This window comes from Silurus meridionalis, chromosome 3 (assembly GCF_014805685.1).
Source record: "Silurus meridionalis isolate SWU-2019-XX chromosome 3, ASM1480568v1, whole genome shotgun sequence".
NCBI classification, from domain to species: domain Eukaryota; kingdom Metazoa; phylum Chordata; class Actinopteri; order Siluriformes; family Siluridae; genus Silurus; species Silurus meridionalis.
This window is the reverse complement of record NC_060886.1, coordinates 12,155,015-12,171,330: the sequence shown is the minus strand read 5'-3', so window position 1 is coordinate 12,171,330 and position 16,316 is coordinate 12,155,015. Positions and strand designations below refer to the sequence as shown.

Sequence of the window (16,316 nt, the reverse complement as noted above, 5' to 3'; positions counted from 1 at the left end):
GGCTGACCCCAGCTTCATAACATCGATAAGATATGCAACAAAAGAACTTCACTGTGTTGTAATGTAGATGTGACAGGTAATCAATCACATCAACATACAGATTTAGAAAAAAAAACCCACACATATATATATATATATATATATATATATATATATATATATATATATATATATAGCGCATTGAATAGTATTGTTCGTTCTTTCATCCATCTTTCATCCATCTTTGTTTTCCTTAAGTTAATTCTGTCACATATTACGTTCTTATGGCAGAGAACAGATCAATGCACTATTAAGTGGTGGTGGTGTAACGAGTTTGGAGAATGGACCTTATGGGACACCGTACAAGCTGTGTCGTGTAAATTCAAGATGGCGGTCTCCATGCGAAGGAACATGAGACCTCTTTTAGGTTTCATTCATAAGAAAACTTTTAATACAAGGTCGTTTTGCAACCAAAAAGTGTCCGGAGTGAAGGTATGAATTTATTTTAGGGCAATAATGTATGTATCGGAACACATGAAATAAACTGACACAGTGAATTTGTGCCTAGTATAACTACGGTATCCTCCAGAAAACAGTCAAGACTTCTTTCCTGAGTGTTAGATGCACAATGTGAAAATTGTTTTGCTTTATGAACTTGGTGTTAATTAGTTGTATTGATCAGTTTTCTCAGCCCAAAAACAGCAACGCTCTCGTTATACTGTACAAGGTTTACACTGTAATATTAAGCATGTCCATTTAGTCTGATGTTAAAAACATGTAAAAAAATCTTCGTAAAAATCTAAACCAAGAAGTGATTCTTCAAAGGATGCAGAATTTCTGTGCAGATCTACAGGTGGTGTCATAGCACATGAGATGGTGTGAAGAGTACTTTGATAAAGACATTAGATCAGAGAACATTGTACGTAGGAGCTTCTGTAAAATTCACACTGCTTAGAGAAATAGGTAATAACCATGATAATCGGCGTTCTCTCTCCTTCCCTCTTTGTATATATATATACATTATAACATTATGACTATTGAGTAAATAACACTGATTATCTCTTAATCATGGCACCTGTTAGTGGGTGGGATACGTTAGATAGAAAGTGAACATATTGTCCTCGAAGAGGAGAGTTAGAAGCAGGAAAATGGGCAAGTGTAAGGATTTGAACAAATTTGACGGAGCCAAATTGTGATGGCTAGATGACTGGGTCTGAGCATCTCCAAAACCGCAGCTCTTTGGGCTGTTCCTGGCCTGCTGTGGCCAGTATCTATCAAAAGTGGTCCAAGGAACGAACAGTGGTGAAGCGGAGACCCTATGGGTGGTCAAGGCTCATAGATGCATGTGGGAGCAAAGGTTGGACCGTGTGGGTCTAATCCAACAGATGAGCTCCTGTAGCTCAAATTGCTGCAAAAGTTGGCAGAAAACGGGGGAACACCACAATATTAGGCAGGTAGTCATAATGCCTGATCAGTGGCCATAAATGCCTGGTTGGTGTGTATATATACTGCATATACTGTGTGTGTGTGTATGTATATATGTATGTATGTGTGTGTGTGTGTGTGTATGTATGTATGTATGTATGTATGTGTGTGTGTGTATATATATATATATATATATATATATATATATATATACACACACACACACACACACACACACACACGCAATATATTATTACATTTTATTTTTGTTCCAACAAAGTCTTCTGTTAATTGGTTAGACTGATCTAAAAAAACTAGAGATAATTCACTGTTGTCCCCTTGTGTAGTAGTTCAGATTAATATTATATTGAAATAAAATGTATATACTATTCAATTCTAATTCAATGCCATGTAGGCTGCATCAAAAATTATTTCAATTATACTCAAGCACTTTCATTAAGCACTTGCTAATGTATATCAGCAGGCAGTATTTCTACAATATTATGCAGCAAATGATTCTTGTTGCTGTACAAATACTTTAGTTAACTTTATTTTCCCCTTAGTATATTTATAGTATATGGTTGCAGTATTTGTGATGGCAGAATAACTACGTACACACAATACATATTTATACCCATATTTTGCACGTAATTAGAAATTCTGTGTCTGCATTATGTTAGTGGCCACCACAAACAGTTTATTACATACACCTACAATATACTGCACTACTTGTTAGTGATTCAGTATCTGACTGTAGCCAATCTCATTTTGTACAAGTTTTCTTTTTTAAACGCAGTCCAAGCAAAGGGGCCACTTTTGTTCAGGCATCATTTTATTAGAGGGTCAGTATTTTATTTTCTAATTGTGTACATTTTCACCTCGCTAGAAACTACCACTTTAATAAATATATAATATAATTAACAAATTAGTATATAATAAATAAACAAATAAAACTTGCACTTTTTTGTCTGCCAGTTTGTTCATACATATGTTTTATTGTTTATTTCTTTTCATTTTGATGATTATCGCTTACAGCTAATGAAAACCCAAAATTCAGTATCTCAGAAAATTAGAATATTGTGAAAAAGTTCAATATTGGAGACTTGTGGTGTCACACTGTAATCAGCAAATTAAATTCAAACACCTGCAAAGCCCACCTGAGCCTTTAAATGGTGTCTCCGTCTGGCTCAGGCTACACAATCATGGGGGAAGACTGCTGAGTTGACAGTTGTCCAGAAGATGATTATTGACACCCTGCACATGGAGGGTAAGACACAAAAGGTTATTGCTAAATAAGCTCGCTGTTCACCGAGTGCTGTATCCAAGCGCATTAATGGAAAGTTAAATGAAAGGGAAAAAACGTGGTAGGAAAAGGTGAAATGAAGCCCATTCAAGAATTTGCGGGAGATACACAAAGAGTGGACTGCAGCTGGAGTCAGTGCTTCAAGAGCCACCACACACAGACGTATCCATGGGCTACAACTGACGCATTCCTTGTGTCAAGCCACTCCTGAACCAGAGACAACGTCAGAGGTGTCTTACCTGGGCAAAGGACAAAAAGGACTGGACTGTTGCTCAGTGGCCCAAAGTCGTCTTTTCAGATGAAAAAAAGTTTTGCATTTTATTTGGAAATCAAGGTCTCAGAGCCTGGAGGAAGAGAGAAGAGGCACAGAATCCAAGTTGCTTGAGGTCCAGTTTGCACAGTCAGTGGTGGTTTGGAGAGTCATGTCATCTGCTGGTGTTGGTCCAATGTGTTTTATCAGGTCCAAGATCAGCACAGCCGTCTAACAGGAAGTGTTAGAGCACTTCATGCTTCCCTCTGCTGACCAGCTTTATGGAGATGCTGATTTCAATTTCCAACAGGACTTGGCACCTGCCCACACTGCCAAAAGTACTAATACCTGGTTTAGGGACCATGGTATTCATGTGCTTGATTGGCCAGCAAACTCCCTTGACCTAAACCCCATGGAGAATCTGTGGGATATTGTAAAGAGGAAGATATGAGACACCAGACCCAACAACGTAGACGAGCTAAAGGCTGCTATCAGAGCACTCTGGGCTTCCATAACGTCAGCAGCATCACAGCCTGATCACCTCCATGCCACACCGCATTGCTGCAGTAATTCATGCAAAGGGAGACCTGACCGAGTATTGATTTCTGTACATGTTCATACTTTTTCATGTTCATTAGCTGTATGGCATAATCATCCAAATGAAAAGAAATTAACATTGAAATATATCAGTCTGTGTGTGATGAATCTATATAATATACGAGTTTCACTTTTTGTATTGAATTACTAAAATAAATCAACTTTTTAATGATATTCTAATTTATTGAGATAGCTAACACCCTGATTGTATACTACTGTGCATATGTCATAGGCATCCTAAGAGTTTATGAGGTCAGTAACTTGTGTTAGGTAAAGAGGCCTGACACTCAACTTTTTCACACAGGTGTTGACTTGGGTTTAGGTCAGGACTGTGCATGACTTTCAAGTTCTTTAACTGCAGCCTTAACAAACCATGAACCATGCTTTGTTCACAGGTCACTGCTAGAACAGTACTGTACTAACATTTTACTTCATTTTATAATTGGTAATTTTATTTGTATTAATAAATTCCATTATTTCAACATAAAACTCCATAAAAAAAATCTAGATATATAGATATAGATAAGGTAGGAGCACTTTACCTCATATAGTTGCTCTTAAGAATATTTGCCTCATGTTTCAGGCAGTTTTTAAAAGATGAATGTGTTTTGAATAGCGGAGTTCCATATCAATATAAGTCAAGTGTTTGGGGAACTCCGTTAGGTTGCAAAGTGATAATCTGTGCCATATTTAAACAAAGAATTATTGTACTGAATACAAGAGAATATCGGCCAGAAAATGTGTTATCCTAAGAATTCTTTTTTTGGCTTATTTCCACCTATTTAAATGGCTCACACATTCATGAACAGAGTACAGCTTGAGTGTTTTAATGCACTGTTAACCCTAGTCACTTGTTTCAGTTACAGCTGAGATTAAGTACAACAATGGCCTAATTACAGAGCCTTAATTGTGCTCTGGAGTGTTTGAAGTGCACCTTTGCAGCTCAGGCCTGTCTCTGTACATGATTGACGAGCTGAGTTCCTTGATGGCTGCTGCGCGCTCGATGTGATGGAATGTGTGCTGACCGCCAGCCCGTCTGTGTTTTGTTAGGCAGCATGTCGCTAGGGATGCTGGAGAGGTGTGTGCCGTGACGGCAGGGGGTGAACACTACACAGATCTAGTGGCAAGTAATAGTAAGCTCTCAAAGCCATCACATCACCCCTTCATTAACAGCAACAACATCAGAAACGAGGTGTTTTCGTTTGTTTTAACGTCTTTCAAATGTGTGGCGACTAAACACAAGCGTAGACATTCACAATGCCCCGAGGTGTTGCGTTCGTCAAAACATTGAGGATATTCTTGGCAGGGAAAGTTTATGAAAAGACATTTTAGCCATGGTAAACTAATATTGAGGTGAACTATAGGCTCCATGTTCAAAATGTCTGGATCTGGAAACCTAACCTAATAAAATCTTAGTTGATGGTATGTAAACGTTTGTGGGGGAGGAGGGAACCTCTGCAATCGGTTTTGATTTAATCATACATAACCTTACATAATTTATCCACTTTTTAAGGATTTCATTTCTTTTTTAAAGGCAATAACAAGTTGTCAATCTCTCCCAGTATCAAAGATTTGCTTACAGAAAATTGTACTTGGTTGAACTAGCTGTAATCTATAATTTGAGAGGGGATTTAATACTCCATTAGCTTGGCCTAAAGTCATTTTCACTTTTTTTTTTTTTTTTTTTTTTTTGGTGCTAAGTGAATATTTGAAATTGTTCTGTTTGGCCTTATGCATGTTGTATTGTGTGGCAGTGTTTCTCTGTGGGCTGAGATCTCTGACTGTGTGATAAAACACAGAATTCCCTATGCAGCTCTTAATCGCCTGTGGTCTTAATGGCTGATATCAGTCATGTCAGCTTTGTGCCTTAACACAGAGGAAACATCCTAATTCTCCCATAAGCTCCCAATGTACTCACTCTCACGTCAGTTAAAACCATTAACTCTCAGCAGCATGCAGGAGAATGAACAAGGGGAAGAGAACCGTACACCATGCAGGCCTGATTAAATGAGTTCTATCATTTATATAATCATTTGTTTTTACATGTCACTTAAGCACTTTAACTCGCATTGTGTTGTTATTTTTAGGTTCATCACAATGAAGAATGAACGTGCATCCCTTAGATTTTGTAGACTTATTACTTTTTTTTTTCCCAGATAATTCAGTCATTGTGTTTTGGCTCTAAACTCCAGTGGAGTCTTAGTAGTATCTTGCATCATCCTCCATGTAGACTTGCACTTTCAGGAAATTTTAATTAAGTTGTACCACGAGACTATCTGGTATCACACTTTTGGGCTGTGCTCAAGTCAACATTCACTGCTTGTACTGGAGGAAATTAGACAGTGTGAGCAATGAGGAAAGACGCTGAGGGGGAGAATAGGATGTTGGCCAGAGCTACGCCTGAGCATTACCATAATTCTATATTGATAAATTTATGAGGTGTGTGTAGGTTGTTTCTGCTTAGCTGCATGTTTTACGTGATTAATGTGTTATTAGTTGGGTAACACCTCAGTCCATTTTTTTTTTTAAGTAAAAAAAAAAACAACTAATTGCCATTAATGTAAAGGCAAAAATATTTTATGGTGATGGTCAAAACCTGTATTTTTGTGTTCTTGTGCTACTACTGTATGTGTCTTTAGTGTCGTTTGCTCAGGAGTGATTCATAATGCTCATGTTTTATTACAATGCAATTTTTGTGTCTTAATAAAAAGCCTTCACAATAATAATAATCTATTTAGTGACTATTGTAAGGTTATTAGCAGTGTGTGGATGGTATAGTAATAAAAGTCAGTGGTGCTAAACGGCTCTGACTGCTTTAGGCCTCTGGCCCCATGGGCTTTCGAGCAGCGGTGCGTAGTGGTGCAGCTGTCCTGGCCTGGTTATTTTTGGAGAGCGGCACAGCCTTTTCTCCTGCAAGCGCTGTTTTTGAAGGGACTTCAGCGCCATTAATCAGATTGGGGACCCCACGGTGCGAGAGGGCCCCTGGCCCTGGCTCTCCACACTGCACGTTTCTGTTCTTTTCCCTGCACTCTCTGCACAGTGTGAAGTGCGGAGGAACCTCATCAATCTCACCTGTCCGAAATGTCAACCGCAGATTTAATCAAACGTTCCCCCACCCCCACACCCCACCTCATGAACACTGCCCTTCTTCCCCTAAAATACCTCGACTCTCTCTCTCTGTCTGTCTCTCTCTCTTTCGGCAGCTTGTTCATCCACTGCTTTCTCTGCATCCCCCTCCACCTCCCAAATGCCTTCCATTCTGCTCGCTCTGTTTTTATTTTAGGTCATTCGCACTTTGCTTCAAGCTGAGTGTGTTTCAATGCAGAGAAAACACATGGTGCCCCACTGTATTAGACCTTTTAATGCAGCATTAGGACCACTAAACTTTCTCTCATGTTCAGTATTTCACTTGAACAGGAGTCTGATAGTAGATCCAGCAGGGCCGGGTGAGAGGGTGTGGGAGCAAGACTGCATGAGCGGCCTAGTTTTTCAGCCTGATGCCTGTTTTAACTTGTTAAATGGCAGATCAATTGTAGACTCTGTGTAATTAGTGCTAAATGGAATTCCTACAGAGGTGGACACTTGGAGAATTAGCAAGTAGGAAATAGATCTGACAGGATGCTGAAAATGCTGAAACTCCACTTTAATTATCCAATTCTGATACATACAAGACGTATCAAATAGTTTGATATTTCTTTAATTTTAAATAGGGAATAAAGCATAACAAAATGTGCTCTGTCTGTCTGTCTTTCTTTCTTTCTTTCTTTCTTTCTCTTTCTTTCTTTCTGTTTTTCTTTCACCCTTTGAAGTTAATAATATAAAAAAAATCCCTGAGCTTTTTATGGAACTAAGAAACCACAGCGAAACCCTCCATTTTAAAGATTTTTCTTCTGTCTGAATCCTTACAGGGACAAAGTTACAAAATTGGCAGTTAAAATGTAAACTTAATGTCTCTTTACAGAAAATTTCAACATACCAACAAGTACACAGTTTATTTCCCCTTATGTTGAGCATCCATGTTACGAGCCTCTGTTTTAATGATTACAGCAGAAACATAACATAACAGAATGAGCGCATGAATGTAAAACCCTGTCCTTTGCCCTGCCACCAGAACTTGTCAGCTGCCGTTGTAAAAATAGATTCAAAATAATACTGATAATAAATTAATCACAAATAATAAATAAATCATTATTATTAATAATAAAACTTTTGAACAACCAGAATAGACAATTCTGTTGTGCAATGTTTTAATTCTTAAAACAGTCATATTCTTTTCTTTAAAAATAAAATCTCCTGCATTTGAGGACCTGGAATTAATTTATGTTCTAATATGAAAACCTTTCAAATGATTCAGTCTGTCAGTGAACTAACACAAGCAAAGGAAACAGAATCATGTTTTGCCTTCGAAAGTACAATAAATTATAGTGTCTGATGTTTTTTTCCTAACTAGCAAATCCAGTCTGTAGCGTTCTGAGGAGCTGTTTTTGGAGCTTATGCTGTTTGCATAGTGGTGGATCTGACGCTGGTTTTCCGTCCCCTTCGCTAATGTTTCCAGCGTCTTCAGTGTGTGGAAATGAGCCATGCATTACAGATGTATCTGAAACGCTACAGTGTCTTCTGGACTTCTCTTTTATTAGAAATGCAGGATAGATTGATTGATTGATTGTATGAAACTTGCTCTGACCGCTGTAAAATCTCTCAGCAGTAGACAAGTGTACATACAGGGTATCTACATATACACATTTTCGCAATAATAAATTGCACAAGTTCAAAAACCTTTCAGATTATTTGGTGTCAAATACTTATACATACAGTTCGGCTAATGTATGCACCATATGCTATATGCTGGTGGAGAAAATTTTCATCACCTGTTTCGGTACAGTACCGTCATGCTTGTCTGTGTAAAATACGAGGAGAGAGCACACAAAATTGTAACTATAAACCTGCCACGTGTCATCAGGCACTAACCGAGGGAAAGGAAGTGTCTGGTTCAGTCAGACTGAGCAGGACGATATAAAGGTAATGGAAAATTAGTCTTTTTTTTAAACCTAGAGTTTAATTGTCTCTTAATATAATAATAGGGCTTATTATAAAGGATACGTGAGCAAATAGTTGTACTCCTCCAGACAGGTAAGTTGACAAATCTATGGTGGTCTATATTTGAATTTCAATTTACTGTGCCTGAAAATGGACATGTTGTCTTTTAGGTAATTGGATTTATTTAAATGTAGTACATATTTCACAGCTTTACCTTTGTCTTGTTTCTGAATAGCAGTTTATAATTCATTAGATGACATGGTGTTTAAAATTGTTACTGAGGTCATGCGGAAGAGCAGCAGCGTAATGAGCTATGACACTCTTAGGTGACTGTACAGAAACAGTATGTACCCCACCTGCCCGATGAAGCCTTGGGACTCGGAGTACCATTAATGTTAATGAGCTTATAAAAAGAAAAAAGTGTGAGTTTCCATCTGCATCTGGTCCACTCTGTGTGAACACCTCTGAACATTTCGCCATCGGAGAAATAGCACCTGGCAAGTTCTCCCTGGTTTTTTAGACTGGTCAGTGATGTAAATAATGAAAGACACAGGCTTGTTAGTAATACGTTTTAAGCCCCTGCTGCTTTGGCATTCAGCTTTGTAGGGACTATCGTTGAGGCATTTGAAGCTTTAAACTAATTGTTACCAATTTCTCATATAGTAGTGCTAAGGTTTTAGTAACAGAATCAGACTTTTGCCCTCTTCATCAAGTTCAGACATGTCTAGGTGTTGGTAGATTTGAGGTCTGATAGTATGATTATTCCTCCCGGTAGTTGGAGTTTAGCCTTGTTTCAGCTTATGCATGATTGTCTCAAATGACACATTACCATGTCTGAGAGGGTAATAGCTGCCTGAAGGGGAAAGGGAAACATGCGTTTGGTTTGTCAGAGTGAGGTGAGAACACATATTAGCCAGACTCAGGCTGTGTGCCCTAAAATCACTCCTGACACCTCTGAGAGGCCCTCTGCATCCAGGCCACTGCGCAATCACATAGCATTAATAAGCTGTTCTTTTCTTCAGGCTGGCTGCTTAATAACTCTCAATTAGTTGTCATATGCTGGGAGCTGGAGACTAGCCTTGAGCCGAATCTGGATCATACGATAATATCAGAGTTAAACAAGCCAAAAAGCTTAAAGCTATGCTCATACAGTTACATCCAGTCCCACAATATCCAAAATATAATATGGAATGGGCAACTTTACCTAGCTTGAGTTTGTTATCATATAAAGAATGGACGTTAAGTTTGATTGTTTTTGATAGAATTTAATGCATCATATTTGAATTGGTTCGGTATTTTGGTACGTTACCTTGACTAAGCTTTGAGGTATGTGATATACATGGCACCCAAGGCATCTCATAGCATTCCAACTTACCACATATACTACAATATTTATTTATTTTATCATTTACCAAAATATGGGCAGCAGGGTCATTGATTCAATCCTGAGCTGGGTGTATTGAACGTGTTGTTTTTCATGTTCTCTATATGGGTTTCCTCTGAGTCCTTCTAAATTGCCCCAGGTTTGAATAAGTGTATCTGTGTATGTGTATAGTGCATGTAATAAACTGGTGTCCTGTCCAGGTGGATTCGTTCAGATTATGACTGTTGTTCTTTAAATGGACTGAGGATCCACCTGCTCAGGATAAAGCAATTAATAAAAATGAATGAATTTACCAAAAATGTATTATTTAATGCAACAAATTAAAATGTTTTGTAACACCCAATCCTTCACTGCTTGACTGAAGGTATTTTTTTGTCAGTCTTGTATGTTTACCATGCACATTTCCCTGTGCCCTCTTCACCTCAGCTCACTGTGCTTAAGGATGGGCAAAGTGCCATGGCAACATGGGATCAAGCTGCCTAGCCTGGCACTCTCTCAGTACTCAGTGCCAGACCTAATGCAGCCTGGCTGAGTCAGAACGATATTTACTAAGGAATACGCTCGTTAGTAAGCTTCCTCTCTTGAAGGAGCCCCGTGTCATGTCTGTGTTTTTGAAATCAGTTAAAAGTTTCCTATTTGGCGATACAATTTGTAATCTGCAGAGCTTTTTTTTTTTGTAGATTTACTGTGTTGCGTTGTCACAGTGAATGTTAGCCCTTAGACTCGCAGCTCTTAAAACACTCAGTGGCTGTGGACCGTGTTTTCATTGGCCATGAACTGCTTTTGCTCTGCTGCTCCTTCAGCAGTTGGACACAGTCTGTGTGTGAGACGTGCTTTAGATGGATCGTTTTGATAACAGCCCTAAACTATTGAGCAGAATTGTCTGTATTTCCTAAGCTAATCATCCAGGCTTGGTGCAGGTGTCTTCTCATTTACTTCCTCTTATTTGCTTATATTCTCATGCATTGTCCATTCTCCCACTTGTATATTTTATCAAGTTTTAATTTCTCTGTCATGTGTAGGTGTAGGCTCGGAATATTCTCACTTGTGTTGTATCTGATTTTGATATCTCTTAAGCACAGTGTTTTATTGGCTCATACCTATCCTTACACACTTCTCTCTCTGTCTCTCTGTAGCGCCTCCATGATGGGCGAGTGTTCTCAGGAATCCAGCCCACTGGGATCCCTCACCTGGGAAACTACCTTGGCGCGCTGGAGAGCTGGGTGACCATGCAGAATGACTACAGCTCAGTGTTGTACAGCATTGTTGATCTGCACTCCATCACCCAGCCTCAGAACCCAGAATTACTACAGAGCAACATCATGGACATGGCAGCCAGCCTGCTAGCCTGTGGCATTGACCCTACACGCTCCATCCTTTTCCAGCAATCTGTGGTCAGTCACACACAGCAACTTTTTGTGATAGCATAATAACAGTGAATACATTTTTTTTCAAAACAAGATTTCAATATTTTCTTCTTAACGAAACTCAGCAGTATTGATGTCAGAACACGAGGAAATCAAACCATCTCAACTTCACATCTAAATGTTCTTGGTTAGTTTTCATGACTTCTTTATACTTAATCTGACAAGAAAATGATAAATGGCTTGTTGTTCTATAAGGAATGGCCAAGGATTCATTTATCATAGTCACCAATCAAGAATCAGTCGAGAATCCTTGCCACCAATAAATGTTTATTTAATTGAGGGTTGTTTCCATGCTTATTTTATTAAACTGATGCCTATCTTAAGTGTGGGCTCAACAAATCTCTCTAGTCAGTGAAAATATTCAAAACCATTTCCATCGGTCACTTCAAAGTAAGCCACATGAAGTGAGCAGAGATGATGATAATAATAGACTTGCAGTGTGCAGCAACTCAGCGTCTAACCTTCTTTTCAAGGATGAGCTTGAGCGGATTGTGCATTCAGATACCTGACACGTGTATGTGTGTGCTTACAGAAGTTAAAAGACACAGAGTTGATGAGTAGGGTTGTGTTCTGTCTGCATGGTGTTCTTACACACACACACACACTCTCTCACACTTCTGTTTTTATTCCAGTTTAACTTCATGCCACATATCTTGGCAGGGCTAAAGACCTCCCATTGAACACACTAGCACAGGACTGTTCCACATGTAAAAATAAAAGTTCTGTCCAAAGAAAACACTTGACTTCATTGAAAAAAATGGTGACAATCTGAAATCAGTCAGATCTAAAGTGTGTGTGCGTGTGTTGAGGTTACACCCCTTTTTACGGGAATAATATCCACACACCAGAGAGTAAGATTTATGTGAATATTTCTGTCAGTTTGGACTTACTGAAACTGGCCCATAAATCTAAATGTATATAAAATCCAACCTCTCATCTCAATTGAATGCTGATATGGATGAAGAATAATCAGTATTTATGGTTTTTTTTTATTTATTTTTTTTACTCTGGAGCCCTACTAACACTTTACCAAGTTATGTAACCCTGTTGCCGAGTTGCAGGCTACTGAGTGTTTTGCAGAGAGTAATCATTTCGCCGTCTGCTGTTTTGTGTTTGTAAATGGAACCTTATAATTTTCTGCAGTTCATTCTCCTCTTACACCTTCTCACATTTATTAGCTTGGCTAAACCCAAATACTTCACAATGTGGTGTTAAATTGTGCTTAATGTTCATTCCTGCCACGGTTTACATCAGGGTCTTTACAAAGCCTTTTGTAATCGAGGGAGATGGCAGCCACGTCGCCAGCACCCATAAACTTTAATTCTCTAAAGCAGAAGAGTTTAGTGCCTCTTTTCTTTTCAGTTTTTGGCAGGATGTACACTGCCAAAAGCCCTGCATGAAAGTTCTCTCACATGGTTTTAGCATGAAGCAGATTTCTTTAAGTGTCTGTACTCTTTAATCCCCAGAGGATGTGCCAGTTAAATGGCATTAGTGTTATTAGGCCAGATAAGGAATACAAAGAGGCTGCTTACTGGGAACAAGTTGCCTGTGTGCCATGTCTATGTGCTGTCTGGGTTCCTGCCTGTTTCTCTGCGTGTGCTCATCTGTTTGTCTGTGTCTTTATTTTTCTGTGTCAATGTGTCTGTATGCTGAACGACTACTGTTCTCCTCACTTCATACAGAGGCGTTATCCTAATGCTTATTCCACTATGTGGATATACACCATAGGTTTTGAAGTGAGCAGTATAGACCTAAAAGCATATTGGTTATTATCTGTGGTGCGTTTGTGTAAGGATTTTACCGGAATGCATTATGTCCTGTGCAGGTTTCAGAACATGCTGAGCTCTCCTGGATCCTGGGCTGCCTGACCAGCATGCCTCGCCTACGCCACCTACCTCAATGGAAGGTAACAATTCTGCATACTTGGGGGAAGAATTATTTGTGTTTAAAATGCAAAACATAAAAGGCTAGACAAGAATAATATCTAGTAGCAGGTCTAAAATTTGGGTTGCCTTTGTGTTCTTATAAGAACCTGCAGTACTGCATTTCTGCACCTGGCAGGGATTGAGTAGTGTCTGATGCTCCTGAAGCACTGCTCAGTTTTATAATGTGTGTGTGTGTGTGTGTGTGTGTGTGTGTGTGTGTGTGTGTGTGTGTGTGTGTGTGTGTGTGTGTAAGAAAGCTCAGGCAGCAGCCTCTCATCGCTGCAGGGAAAAGGCCTTGCTGTTTACTCAACAGCTGAGTGCATGTTAAACGTGGCGGAAAACGGCCTTTGAATGCAGCCTGCACGTGTTAACGTGTGAAAGAGAGAAAGATCGTTGTACAGATGAACAAATACACAGTTTCTACCAGGAGTTTCATTGTACTGTGGTTGCCTTACGATTTCTTTCATCTGTGTATTTTTATCCACATAGATTGCTCTTAATAATCTCTTTCTCTCTCTTTTTCTTGTGTTGTTCCTCTCTCCTTTTAGATGAAGAGTAAACAGAAGAATGAAGGAAGTGTGGGTTTGTATACCTACCCAGTGTTGCAGGCTGCAGACATATTGCTCTATAAGTAAGACCTGCTGTATTTGCTGCACACTGAATAAATAGTGCTGGTGACTGCATACTATTTAGATGTTTAATGTTTTTCCAGATCCACATATGTACCAGTAGGGGAGGATCAGATCCAACATTTAGAATTAGCCCAAGACCTAGCCCGTATTTTCAACAACAAATATGGAGAGCTTTTTCCTGAACCTTGTGCGCTCCTTAGTAAGTGACTGTTTTTTTCTTTTACTTTAAATCTGTTCACTTTATACTCACAAATTTTTTTTTTCTTTTAGGTCAGAGCTATGGTCTGAAATGAACTTTAAAGGCAGAACATTAGACATTTAAAACGAATCACTCACCGAGATTGTGAACGTGAATATTTGCAGTCAGCTCTAATAAAATGTGTGCTTGGTTGCTTAGGAGTTCTCTCTGTGACTCGAGCAGTGTGTGTTGCATGCACGCATGCACAGTCAATCAGCCGAACAGGGGGAAACATATCCTTTTACTGTGTCAGTCAGATGGCTACGTTAAAATAGCAGCAGGAGAAGCTCGTCTCGGAGCCTCTTTTACGTTCCTCAATTATCCGCATCATACGAACACAATATGAAACCAATCATACACGTCATGGCACTTTGATTAAAGGACTTTCCTCTTCCTCTTCTTTCAGCATGACGGAGGGATAATAGATTGCCAATTTCTCCGCCTAATTTTGATGGGGGTAATGATGGGAACTTGGTCTGGAACAGTGCTCTTCTTTTTTTTGTTTATTTATTACTTGACAAAAATCTCTGCTTTTATTTTGTGTCTCAAACCGGACCAACATGTCAGTGCCAATACCAAAGCAAAAAAACCAAAAAACCCATGCTATTAATTACACACTATATCAAATTATTAGCTGTCAGGATTCATCAGTTTCCTGGCACCACTAGGGTGAGAAAACAGGGTAGTTTAAAATTAGTAAAAACATTTTTATTCAACCTTGTGTCCAATATTATATTTGTAAATGAACAATTATATGTCCTGTGTTTACTTTAAAAGTAAACACAGTTGTTCGTTCATTATTTTGGTACATTTTGTAGATTTGATCTTTTGCTCTTTCCCTGTCAGGTTCTACACGGAAAGTGAAGTCGTTAAGAGATCCCTCCTTCAAGATGTCGAAGTCAGATCCACAAAAATTAGCCACCATATTCCTCACCGACACCCCTGACGACATAGTATTTAAAATCCGCCGAGCTGTGACTGATTTCACATCTAAGGTCACCTTTGACCCAGTAGGCCGGCCAGGCGTGGCGAATCTGGTGTCCATCCATGCAGCTGTCTCAGGCCAAACTGTAGAAGATGTGGTCACGTTAGCCAAAGGCCTGGACACTTGCCAGTACAAGGCTGTGGTGGCAGATGCTGTGGTGCAGAGACTAGAGCCTATCAGGCAGGAGATCCAAAGACTCAAGGCAGACAGGAGTCACCTGGAGAGTGTGTTGGCCACGGGAGCTGAGAAAGCCCGCAGTCTGGCTGCCCCAATGATGCAGGAGGTCAGGAAACGTGTGGGCTTCTCCTAATTGTCAAATGGCACAATTTGTTACAGATGGATGTACAGTACAGTGTGAATAAGATTTTAATAGGTGATACATTTCTGTAATGTTTAGTTAGTGTTGTCAGTATTATAAATTGTCCATTTATTTGTTTGTGTTGTCTGGTTTTCTACTACAGTTTTATTTTAGTTCATGCTTGACTTTTCTGTACATGTTCACAAAGAAGATACAAACCTTTAATGCTTATATATGATGTCTTATATAACACTAAAAGGTTTTTTAGTAGTTAATATATAAAGGTCTCTATTTAAGAACAGGTGACATTAAATAGACTTTACACGTACGAATGAAATGACATTAACTTAAATATGGTTAGGATAAGGATTATTATATTTTCTGATTGATGGGCACATCTGCAGACTTTTTCTTTACAGTAGATCAAATAAATTGAAAACTTGACAGCGGTTGTCTTTTTTCTCTCTCTCTCTCTCTCTCTGCTTAACAGTTTCATGGCCAGGGAAGGAAGTTCAAAAGTGTGAAGCAAAAATAGAAGCTATATCAATGTGCGGTAGATGTTTTTCGACACACACCCACACACACACACACACACACTATCTAAATTGAACTCTGCACCAGTTTAATTTAACAATAGACTGGAGTGTAAATCAGGAATAAGGCCATCGGTTGGTTTCCCCTCTTGTGGTGAGAGAAGTCGCAGGAATCTTGCACTTTAAACCAGCACTGGTGCGTATTTGTGCAGAAAGAGCAGAAAAGCAGCCTGTATTTGACCAACGTTTAAGTAAATGTTATTCTTAAGCGTTGCCATATTTCTCCTTAATATTATAAAACTG

At 39.1% G+C, this 16,316-nt stretch overlaps 1 protein-coding gene across 2 annotated transcripts; it reads left to right on the top strand.

The window, feature by feature from the left end:
* Positions 1-314: 314 nt before the first annotated feature.
* On the top strand, positions 315-15,924 carry wars2 (tryptophanyl tRNA synthetase 2, mitochondrial). 2 transcript variants are annotated; one of them, XM_046845816.1, is made up of 6 exons: positions 315-471; positions 11,112-11,369; positions 13,228-13,308; positions 13,876-13,958; positions 14,040-14,158; positions 15,044-15,924. In XM_046845816.1, the coding sequence occupies exons 1-6, from the start codon at positions 367-369 to the stop codon at positions 15,490-15,492; spliced, it is 1,095 nt and encodes a 364-aa protein (XP_046701772.1). In that variant the 5' UTR covers positions 315-366; the 3' UTR covers positions 15,493-15,924. The 2 variants fall into 2 exon arrangements, with proteins under 2 accessions (XP_046701772.1, XP_046701773.1); XM_046845817.1 differs by lacking the exons at positions 315-471; positions 11,112-11,369 and adding an exon at positions 12,754-13,138.
* Positions 15,925-16,316: the final 392 nt, after the last annotated feature.